This window comes from Lolium rigidum, chromosome 1, assembly GCF_022539505.1.
Source record: "Lolium rigidum isolate FL_2022 chromosome 1, APGP_CSIRO_Lrig_0.1, whole genome shotgun sequence".
Taxonomy (NCBI): domain Eukaryota; kingdom Viridiplantae; phylum Streptophyta; class Magnoliopsida; order Poales; family Poaceae; genus Lolium; species Lolium rigidum.
Genome location: NC_061508.1, coordinates 254,960,466 through 254,972,043, shown reverse-complemented (window position 1 = coordinate 254,972,043; position 11,578 = coordinate 254,960,466). Strand labels below are relative to the sequence as shown.

Here is an 11,578-nt window from a genome sequence, read left to right as displayed (position 1 = left end):
CTTGCGCGAGCCTCCGCCTCGCTGATGGCCTTGGTCTGCGCGAGGACAGCGTCCTCCTCATCGCTGCCGTGGACATAGTCCCCGGCGGAGAAGGTGGGCGACCGCGCGAGGATGAGGTCCTCGTCGTCGTTGCTGTCCGCGATGGGGAGCCGCGGTCCGTGGCTTGACTGGCCGGAGGATGAGACCTCACCGGCGTTGCCGTACCTGGCGAGCTTCCCTGGGGGCGTGATCCCCCAGTTCGTCCACCGGCGGGCGCTGCGCTTGCGCGCGCCCTCCGACCGGTTCCATTTCCGCCGCTCCGCATCGGTGCGGAAGACAGGCGGGCGTAGCGGCGAGTCGCCGCCGCCCAATCCGGTGCCACGGCCTTGGGAGGCTCCACGGGACAACATCGCGTGGCGGCGGGCTTTCGATCGGTGGCTGGGGCGAGCTGGATTGCTCGCCGGAAATGGTCAGTGGCGGCGGCGGAGGGGAGTAGGGTTTGCGACCCGAACTCCCCTCCGCGAACCCTTTTAATAGGGGCCGTTCGGGGACTTGTTCGGGCCCCTGAACTTATTTTACGGGCCGGCCCATCTTTTCGGTCGCTGATCTGCGACACACTCGGCCCGAACCCGTAAATCTGTCGGAAAAGTTCGGTTCCGACGGGATTTACGGGCTCTGTTAGAGATGCTCTTACCTAGGCTGTTCTGGAGATCATCCGTCGGAGCAGGGGAGACTAACAAGCAGCCGCCACAGCAGCGGCGAGCCCGATGCGGAGGTCCTCCACCTATTCACCGCGCAGGGAGCCGAGAGCCCAGATCCCCGCCGACCCTTCACCGGTGTCTTGAGCTTAACCAGCCGGGGCGGCGAGGAGGAGAATAACGAAGGGGAGGAGCGGCGGCGGTGGGCCACCCCCACGGTCGCGTGGAGGGTGTGACGCGAGGGGAGGGTAATACAAGGCTGAAAACTAATGAAATGGTATGGTGTTCACCGCACATATAGATTGCTGCACAAAAAAACAAGTGGCTTACACTGATGTCAAGTACAGTAATAGTTATGAGACAAATGTCTTTAGTGAACCGCATTTGTTTGTTTGACATATTTATACACTGATTGAACAGCTGAGAAGTTCCACTTCACATTTACATCAAGCAGGCGAACATTATTTCGACATTGTAATTTCTTGTAAATTCTGAATTCCAGAATAGGCAGTCTGAAGATTTACACACAACAAAACCCGGGGCAGTCTGAAATCTAACCCGTGTTCTGCATGCCGGCAGCGATGCCCTTCATGGTGAGGATGAGCGTGTCCTCCAGTCCCGGCGCGTACTCGCTCGCCGCGTTCAGCTTCACCAGCGAAGCCTGCTGGTTCTCGTCGACGAACTCCTTGGACAGCGGCCGCTGCGCCGTCACCTGGAAGCTGGGGTCCCTGATCCGCTTCAGCGTGAATGCCTGGCAGACGTTCAGGATCGTGATGTAAGGGTCGCGCAGCCTCAGCCGCTGCTTCAGGTACGGGTCGTCTTCAAGAACGTCCTTATGACCAGCAACCTGCAGCACCAGACCATCACTCGTTTGAGATCAAGTAACCAAGCTTGATGAACAACCGTGGAGATGCTAGAATGTACTGTAAATCGTTTTCACCTGGACGAGCAGCTTCCTTGTCTCCTCGTAGTTGCTCCTCAGCTGCTCCCCGAGAGGCTTCAGGTCGTCGGCGACGAGCAGCTCGTCGTAAAGCGCGGCGATGCCGGGGTCCCCCTTGGCGAAGACCATCTCGAGCAGGTCCAGGGTGACCCTGAAGAACGGCCACTCGTTGTACATTTCCCTCAGAGCCTGGATGTTCCTGATGTCCTTGTGCATCGCGTGCTTGAAGGCGGCGCCGAACCCGAGCCACACAGGGAGGTGGAACCTCGTCTGCGTCCACGCGAAGATCCACGGGATCGCGCGCAGCGTCTCGATGCCGCCGCCGGGCTTCCGCTTCGACGGCCGGCTGCCGATGTTCATCCTACCGTACTCCGTTTCAGGAGTCGCCTGCAAGAAAACATATGTTCAGTTACCACAACGTTGACAGCAAAAAAAAATTGATGTCTCCGCTACATCATCTTGCAATGAACATATATACCGATCTGAAGTACTCGACGAATCTTGGTTCTTTGAACACCATGGCTCGGTACTCCTCGGTGGCCACCACGGCCATCTCGTCCATGAGGGCGCGCCACTCGGGCTTGGGGGACACCGGGGGGTGCATGCCGTGCTCGAGGGTGGCCGCCGTGAACCGCTGCAGAGTCCTGAAGCAGAGGTGCTCCTCCCCAAACGAGTGCTCGATCACCTCGCCCTGCACCGTCACGCGGAGAGACCCATGGATGGTCTCCGGCGGCTGGGACAGTATGGCCAGATGGGTCGGCCCTCCGCCCCTGCCGACCGTGCCGCCTCTCCCGTGGAACATGGTCAGCTTCACCCCGTACTGTTTCGCCACCTCCACGAGCTGCTCCTGTGCCTTGTACAGCTGCCAAGCCGCGGACAGACGACCGGCGTCCTTGCCGGAGTCCGAGTACCCGATCATCACCTCCTGCTTGCCGCCGATCCTGTCCATGTACCAGTCGATCGAGAACAGCCGCGCGACGGCGGCCGGGGCAGACTCCAGGTCGGCGAGCTTCTCGAACAGCGGGACCACCCTCAGTGGGTGCTCCACATGGCACTCCCGCTGCAGGAGCTCGACCGCGAGCACGTCGGACGGCGCCGTCGCCATGGAGATGACGTAGGCGCCGAAGCAGTCCGGCGGAAGCTCCGCGAGGACGCGGAACGTGCCGATGACGTCCGCCACCTCCTCGTTCATGGGGAGGTCGTCGCCGAACAGGGGACGCTTGCCCCTCAGCTCTGACAGAAGCCACTCCTGCCGCTTCTCCTCCGGCCACGAGCGGTACGAGCCGATGCCAAGGTACGTGGTGATCGCGTCCAGGGCGTCGGCGTGCCGCTCCGACTCCTGCCGAATGTCGAGCTTCACGAGAGAGAGCCCGAAGGTGGACACCTGGCGCAGGAAATCGAGGAGACTCCCGTCGGCGACGGTCTTGTCGCCGCTGTCACACAGTGATCGGTAGCACAGCTCGAGGGGCTCCAGAAACTGCAAAATCAGACAGGTAAATGATCAACAACATTCAGAAAGAAATGAGGGATCGATGAATTGCCATAGATGCTGTGCTGTTTTGAAGATTACCTCTTCCACGTTGATGAAGGTGGACTCCGTAGGAATGTCAGAAGATCCGGTAGTCAATAGATGGCGTGCACGCTCGCGTGTGAAGTACAGTTTGTCCCGTACATACCCGAGTATCACACGGTAAGGTTCAGTCGGGGGAACTTGCTTCCAGAACTCTGCATCAGAATGTTGGCAATTTTAATGTAGAAATGAACAGTATTAGCAGACCTAGTTCATGACATCAAAGATAAACTGATTAACAAGGCAAAAGAAACAGAATCGACAAACCAAGATTATCCTTCGAACAACACACATCACATGGATGAAAATTAACTCTTTGAATTAATGGATACAAGAGAAAAAAAAACTCCAACGTACCGATGTAATGTTTTTCAGCTTTCCTCGAAGTACGGTGCAATTCCTCATCTCGGACTCGAAGTTCATCGTTGCATCGCCACATTGAGAGCTACCAAATGTACTAGACCCAATTAACATGGAAGACCATTGAATAGAGGAAACTAACAAAGGAAGACAGCATGGGAGTGGCGACTCTTTCAAGCAATACCTCAAACATGAGCTCCTCTATCTGAGAGAAGTGCAAGTTTGCCGCCGTCATTCTAGCCAGCAGGCATACATCCCTTGTCACCTCTGGTGTAACTCTGGGATTTCCTGTATAGCCAGGGACAGAGTTTCAGAGAATAGGTGTTACCAAGACTAGAACGAATACTAAAAAATGTTGATCGGTAATAATTCGTAATGCATTTTGGGTATAAGAACTGAGTTTCCCTCTCAACTACAATTATATAAAAAAGGAACCAGCTATTACATAATTAATCTAAAAGATATGCTATTACAATCTACAACGGCACCAATTTTCATGAAAGTTACCTTGCATTCACAAAAGAAATTTCACTGGCTATTTAGTTTCTCTAGTCATGCAAACTTATTTATCTTCCTAAGCACCGCTCATGTATTGTACTCCCTCCGTCTTAGTTCATAGGACTTACGCGTGTCTCTAGGTCGTAAATTTGATGATGATAATGCAATATATGTATTACAAAATATATATCATTAGAAAGCTTAGATGTTCCACTTTCTAATGATATAATTTTTATATTATTTAAATAATATTATGTTAACCAAATTAACAACCTAGGGATACGCGCAAGCCCTATGAACTGGAACGGAGGTAGTACAAGGAACATCATATGTAAGAGAATTTTACCATCACGGTCACCACCCATCCAAGATGAGAACTGAATGAGAGGAGCATTGTATGGAAGACGCTCATCAATTCCGATATTCTTAAGAGCTGTGTCCACGCGACGCAAAAACTTTGGAACACCCTTCCATATTGTTTCGTGGAAGTAACTCATCCCGGCACGCATTTCATCCTGTGGAGTAGGCTGTGTTCTCCGTATTTCATCAGTTCGAAAAGCAGCTTGAATCTGGGAGGTACCGGCAAAAGGCATCACAACTATCTTAAATTAGCCAACATTAGTGATACAGAAAAAGATAAATGTAAAGTTATTGCAGCCATTTCTATCTTCTAAGCTTCTCACGAGGTATTAACTGAATATAAGGAATTGAAAGGATTCGAAGTTCTAGCATATTTTTATCGAGGAAACTTGCGAAAAACAAAGTCTACATATATGTGGGCATTTCAGGCTGATCTCAGGCTTACAGTTTTACTTTAAGATCTATGCTGTCGGTTTTAGATATTGCCAAAAGGACCTCCCGTGCTTCTTCTTTATCTTGTTCCCAAATCCCAACCACAGCCTCTCTCTTCCCAGAAGCAAATCGACAAAGAGAGTCTGGAATAATGGATCAGGGACATGTAAAAATTACGTTTAAAGCTAGCACTAGGCATCTAAAAATATGAAGCCAGTCCGGTGGAGCTCCAGATCGGGAACAAACGCTGGAAGATCGAATTGGCCTCCAAATCCTGGCAAGAACCATTCGGTTCCAAGCATGAGGCTAAATCCAAGCCATATGAGAGACGACAAGAGGTTAAGAAAACCTTTCCCCTCAGGCTGCGCGCCGCCAGCAACCGGCCGATCCCGGCCGTCCTCGCTGCCACTGCCACCGGCCTCGGCCGCGGTGGTGGTTGGCCCGGCCGCCAAACGGTGGTCTGGGGTCGGTGATCTCCGGGGACGGCTGCACGTGCTGCTGGGGCGGCGGCGGGAGGCTCGTCTGTGGCGAAGTAATCCAGGCGGAGTCATGGCGTCGAGGTGGCGGTGGTGGTTGCCACTGGTGGCGCGCCGTGCTGGCGACCGAGGTGCAGGCCGGGGGATCGGTCCTATCCGTCCTCTCCGCGGTCTTGGCTGTCGACGGTTGAGGGCTGGCTGCTGGACTGCAGGGCGCTACTCAGGCGAGGGCTTCTTTGCCTAGTGTCTCCGCATTGCCTCGGCTGACCTGGGATAGTCGGCATCGTTGGGGTTCGATATGAATAAAGGTGGTGGTCTTTGGATTCTTCTCCCACCAAGTTGTCGATCTGCCGGTGAAATTTATTGTGCTATCAATGCTTGAAAATTGTTGGATTTGGTGATTTCGGTTGTGCAAATCCATATTTTTATCTGACCGTTTGGTTTTAGAGGAAGAACTTCTAAGCTCTGCTGGCAGTTAATATCATGGAGTTAGTTTTCTTTCCATGGTGCTGGCGAAGAAGGTCATGAAAGCCGAGATGAAATAGCAATGTTGGTCGGATCTTGGTAGCGAGGTGGAATTAGCTTGGTGTTTCGTGACTTGAAACAATAAATTGCATGTGGGGGCGACTGCACAGGAGAAGTTCAGAGTTTTATCTTTCAGGGTAAAAATCTAAGTTCTGAGCTTAATTGGTTCTGGCTGGCAATGTTCTTGTTGAAGACATTGTTTTGAGAGTGAGAGATTTTTTCAGGTGAAAACCTAAGATATATGATCAGGCGACGATAATGTTTGTGCATTGTTTTCTTCTTAGAAACATCGTTTATGCATAAGCTGATCTTCTGGTGTTGTCTTGATGGTGTCAGTGTTGCTTTTTCAAACAATGGAACTCTGTAGCGGGACTTTTTTTTTATTCTTCTCTTTTTTGGCTATGTGCATTCTTTATACCATTAGGACATGACGTTGTTAATATATGATATTTTCGAAAAAAAAATCTAAGCCAAGAAAACAGGCCCTACGTCGCCGCCGTGCTTCCTACATGTCAAGACCTCGATTGGCACGCAGTCAACGCGTCCCAGACCACCAAACAAGATGAGGCGGCCACGGGGAGAGTGCTGAGGGGAGCAGCTCGCGGAGAAGCGGGTGATCATGGTGGCCTTCTCCTCTGCCCGGATGTGTCGAAGGATGATGGCTGCCTGCGATGTAGTTGGGGAGAGAGATAAAATCTTTTTTTGTGAAAACACAGTACAAACGTAGATGCTCACATATAAGCACATACATTTATCCCTATGAACGCGCTCACACACATCCTACCCTTACGAGCAGTCGAGCACCTCCGAGAAACTGCGTCCAAGAAACTTTATCCGATGGGTTCAGAGATTTACGAAATCACCACGGGCGCCTCGCTGTCGACGGAAACATCGCCTCCCACTAAAAAATATTCCACCTTTAATAAGACACCAAAGTGTCAAACCTTGAGTTTAAACTCTGGTGGACTGGAGGTGCTACTGCCCTCCTAACCACAAGTTGGTTATCGAGAGAGACAGAATCGAAGTGTACATATACACATTCGGCTTTATAGAGGTGAGAACAAAACGTGTCTTTGGTACACCAGTACTAGTGATCCTGGTATTTGAAAACTATATTTGTGTGATCCTAAATAATTTGAAATTAAATGTGTATATGCATATGCATATTTTGAGCTATATAAAAAAGATAAATTTCTAATAAATATTTAATTTGTTATTTTTCCATAGCTCGAAATATAATGAAATTTATACCGGTACTTTGCACGAGTATTCAGAACATGTGTATTTATACATGAAATAAAATTTATAATTTTAAAACATTGAAGTATAATTTTAAATATTATAAAAACCATGAGCATGGTACACCAAATCTTCTCTTGAGATTCTGTACATGCAAGGCCGGCCCATAGGGTGGGGAAGAGGTGTGCTTGTCCCAGGCCCTCAGTATCTATTGGGGCCGGACGCAAGAGTTATTTGCATACGTAGTGTATTTGTATTTATATTTTACTAGAAAATATATATGTCTTAAGCTGCAGCTTAGCGTGCTTTTATTCTGACTCCTCTTACCAAAGTAAATATTTAACATTTGATCTCTAGGTCGTACGGTTTAGAATAATTTTAGAAAATATGGAAGGCCGAAGCTGCAGCTTACTATGTCTACACTCCGAGTCTTTTTAACAGAAAAATACTATAATATTTCTAAATAACTTCTCTGGTGACACAATTTCTCTCTAGCCTTCCCAAATCTGTAGGAGAACACCGACACTCATAATTTCCTATGATTAATTCTACAAATACATATGTATATACACATGTGCACAAATAGCTATTGGTAGAAGTAGGAATCATGGAATATAGTTAGCTCGATCAATATAAATAAATAGTTTCAAACGTTTTCACCGAGATTCTGAAGACCATGGATATTTCAAATATAAATATTTTTTTAGTTTTCTAGTGCATTACCCTAATATTTATCTTGCAGAATACTAATATTTTTTAAATATTTTGTGTGTGACCAAAGTTGCAAGCTTGATGGAGATTGTTAAGGGCTCAAACACCAATCATGCTTGAACTTTGAGTACCATTTAGAATTTTGTATAAATAGATATATCTAAGGATATTTCTAGAGTAGTGGGGCATGGCCTCCTACCCAAGAAAAGCTTCGCCATTGTGAATAATGGGCCCATAATGTTGTGTCGCTCTAGGGCCCCTGAAATCTATGGACTGACCCTGTGTACACGTGTAGGTTGCAACTCCAAAGAGACAAGAATTAAACAGTGATGGCTCGTTTGATAATACCAGGACATCCACGACCATCCAGAATCTCCACGTTTCGGAAGCTTGCATATAAATGCTTGGTAAATATCATAAAAAATCGGTGTGTGGTTCAGTAAGAGGAAAACACAGTAAAGGGGTACCTTTTTGTTAATATAATGTGCATTTGTAGAGTTGTTACTCTATTTAGTATTCTAACTCATAAAACATGTTTGCTTCTGTAAAGTCTACTAAAACTGCAAATTTTATGATTTTAGGGAAAATATGCATGTTTAATATGGCCCCAACATAGATGAAATCAGAGATATGTCACTTAATCTCATAAGGATGTACATTTTCTATATTATTATACCAATATAAAAAGTGTGAATTAGAATTCATCTGTAATCTTCAATATCATTTTATAATTACTCATAGAATGATCGTGAATAAATATTATGCCTTATCCATTCACCCTTATATTTTTCTTAATTATAACCTCTTAGTTATATGTATTACGTTATATATGTACGCTTGAGAGTGTTCATAGGGCTTGTAAAAATGGTATAGAAGACGTGTCTTACCTTAACCTCTCACATCATCTAAAGAAGACAATAAATAGAATCAATACAATGTGTTATTCCTTATTGTCGTCCCAAACAGTTAATGTAAATTCATAGATATTAGTATAAAGCTGCGTTGGCAAGGCAAGACATAGGTACAGTAGAGAAATAGCTTTATCTTTTCTTTTGAGAGATCATTTCTTAAGACAATTAAGCTAAAATCCAACGTGGCAAAGCCATCTTTCACATCTATGGTGCTGAAGGTAAGGACACGTACAATGGGGTGATGTCAGCCTTTTCTTATGGTTTCCACGTTAGATTTTTGCTTAGTTGGCAGAGAGAGAATGGAGGAAGAGAAGGATGACTTCCCCTAGCTAAAAGATGATCTCTTATGAATTTTAAGCCAACTTAACGGTTTAGATTATTTTTCTCGGTTGCAAACCATGTTGTAAGTAGTGGAATCTCACTTGCAACCTCGTGTGCAACCATAAAAATCTCGGTTGCAACTAATGTTGCAATTTAGCTAGCACGAACCACAATGCAATCTAATGGTATGGTAATCGACTACCAACTAAGCTAATTCTTAGTCGATTAAATATTAGAGAAACCTTGCTAATATAATTTATAGTGTGTATACTCAAGTATTTTCGGTCCCGCACAGGTGCCACGTGTCCGCACATTTCGATTATGAATCAATAAATGAATGTGACATCTAAATTAAAAAGACATCAGAATATTCACCCAAATATTTCACCCACAGATCGGGTTACTATATCTGGCAGGAGACAACTGAGGAATTGCTACAAAGGACAAGTCCAACATGTCACCAAGAACTCAAGTTGACAGCACAATATATGGTTCGCCACAAACAACAACAATAAGGATATGCCTGAAATAGATTGGTTTGGTGGATCCAAATTAAGGATCCCAAATCATAGCAGTGAGCAGCAATTGTAACATTCAGAGTTCTGCTACTACATACTGTGCTGAATTGTCTCAGATTCATCCATACGTACATGTATAGATAGATAGATAGATAGATAGATAGATAGATAGATAGATAGATAGATAGATAGATATGGATGAGTGAAACGCCACATACCTCTCTCTGAAGAGCCTCGTCGAGCTCCTGCTTGTCGTCGGCCGTGATGTCCTTGGCGTACAGCTGCCTCAGGCAATTCCGTATCCTGCAGTTCATGCACACACAAAACAACAAACCACACAAGCGATTAATTCCTCTGATAAGATTTGAAATGCAACAGAAACTGGAGGAACAGAGACCTTTTTTGAGTGGTGTAATTTCAGAGAGCAACTAGTAACAAACCTTCCGTGCTTCTGGAGGAGCGACCTCCGGATGGACTGCGTGGGGTGGGCGGTGAAGACGAGGTCGACGGTCTGGTTCTTGAGCGCGTCGAAGACCTCGTCGCGGGACTTGCCGAGCTCGGACACGAGCCTCTTGAGCGTCTCCTCGATGTCGGACTCGGTGGTGGCGGAGGCCTCGTCGGCGAAGTCCCCGCGCTTGAGCTTGTTCCTACGGCGGTTGGCGATCTGCACCTCCTCTGCGAGGTTGGCCAGGTTGAGCATGTGGGAGAAGGAGCTGGCCACCACGATGGCGTCGGCGGGGGCCAGACCCGTCAGCCTGCCGCCCAGCTCCTCCAGCCGCGCCGCGTCGCGGTCGCCCTCGTACTCCGCCGACAGCTCGTAGCAATCCTGCACCTGCACCCACGACATCGTCGGCGAGCATTGGCCAGCCAGGTCAAGCTTTCATGCTCGCGGGAAGGAAAAGAACTTCACTAATTAAGAATCGGCACTTACGAATTCGCGCAGGTGAGGGCCGTGGAGGTCCTGGAGGATGTCGAGGAAGCGGTCGACGAGGAGGGCGTCGTACTCGATGAGCTTGTCGTCCTCGGAGACCTTGCCAGGGGCGAGGAGGCGGAGCTGCGCGTCGATGGAGTGGTGCCGCTCCATGGGCGCCGTCATACTCGTGGCGGGAAGCTAAGCGACGACGAGGCCGGGCAGGAGGAGAAAGCGCACTCGATCTTTCTCGGGCGGGCAGTGTATGGCTACGAATATGGATGGGACGATGCTGCTTAGCTAGCCGTGGGTGTCTAATAAGCGCCGGACGGTGCTAGAGTGTGTGACTGACTGAATGCTGAGTGTGTGCACGGGAATAGTACGGCCCTTGGCGGTTGGAAAGGCGGCTTAAAGCGGAGGCACGGAGTGTCTGACAGTCCAAACTATGCAGATTTTGGTTTCGTTAGGGCATCTCCAACCGAGCCAAACGGACGCGCTGGGCTGTCCGTTTTGGGCAGGCCGAGCGGACACGCGAACAGCGGTCCGCGTCCACGTGTCCATTTCCGTCGCACGCTGCGTCCACCGCGCGGACGCAGCGCATATGTAATAAAAAAACAAAAATAAAAATGAAAAAGGAAAACAATCAAAAATAAATTTAAACTAGTGGTTAATTAAACTTAGCCCAATTTTGGGCAACTTTTACACAAAAGAAAGCCCTATATGGGCTTTAAACTAAAACAAAACCAAACCCTAACCAGGGTTTGTGAGCATGGTGGCCGCCGGCAGTAGTACTCCCAGTAGTACTCGTCGTTGTCGCCGTCGATGAGGACGACGCCCCACGGCGGCGACGCGCTGTTCCGGCTCGAAACGCCGGAGGGCGCCGGGGACTCCGGCCAGGGTGACCACTGCGCCCTTTCCCAGGCGGAGTGCGGGTTCGGAGGGCTCGCCGGCCTGCGCAACCGTGCCCTCCGCGCGGACTCCTACCGGAGCTTCTCCTCCCCTGCGGCCTGCAGCTCCGCCTCTAGCCGGAGCGCGGCCCGTTGCTCCTCCTCCGCCAGGAGCGCGGCCCGGCGCTCCTCCTCCTCCCGGAGTGCCGCCTGGCGCGTGGCCTCCTCCTGCTGGCGCGCCAT

General features: G+C 48.8%; 1 protein-coding gene across 1 annotated transcript; it reads right to left on the bottom strand.

Moving 5' to 3' along the window:
* Positions 1-1,046: 1,046 nt before the first annotated feature.
* On the bottom strand, positions 1,047-10,741 carry LOC124692779 (phosphoenolpyruvate carboxylase 1-like). Its single transcript, XM_047226214.1, has 10 exons — positions 10,470-10,741; positions 9,979-10,370; positions 9,757-9,841; positions 4,392-4,614; positions 3,732-3,835; positions 3,545-3,632; positions 3,188-3,342; positions 2,096-3,094; positions 1,618-2,004; positions 1,047-1,524 (listed from the first exon to the last, which is right to left on the bottom strand). The coding sequence occupies exons 1-10, from the start codon at positions 10,632-10,634 to the stop codon at positions 1,231-1,233; spliced, it is 2,892 nt and encodes a 963-aa protein (XP_047082170.1). The 5' UTR covers positions 10,635-10,741; the 3' UTR covers positions 1,047-1,230.
* Positions 10,742-11,578: the final 837 nt, after the last annotated feature.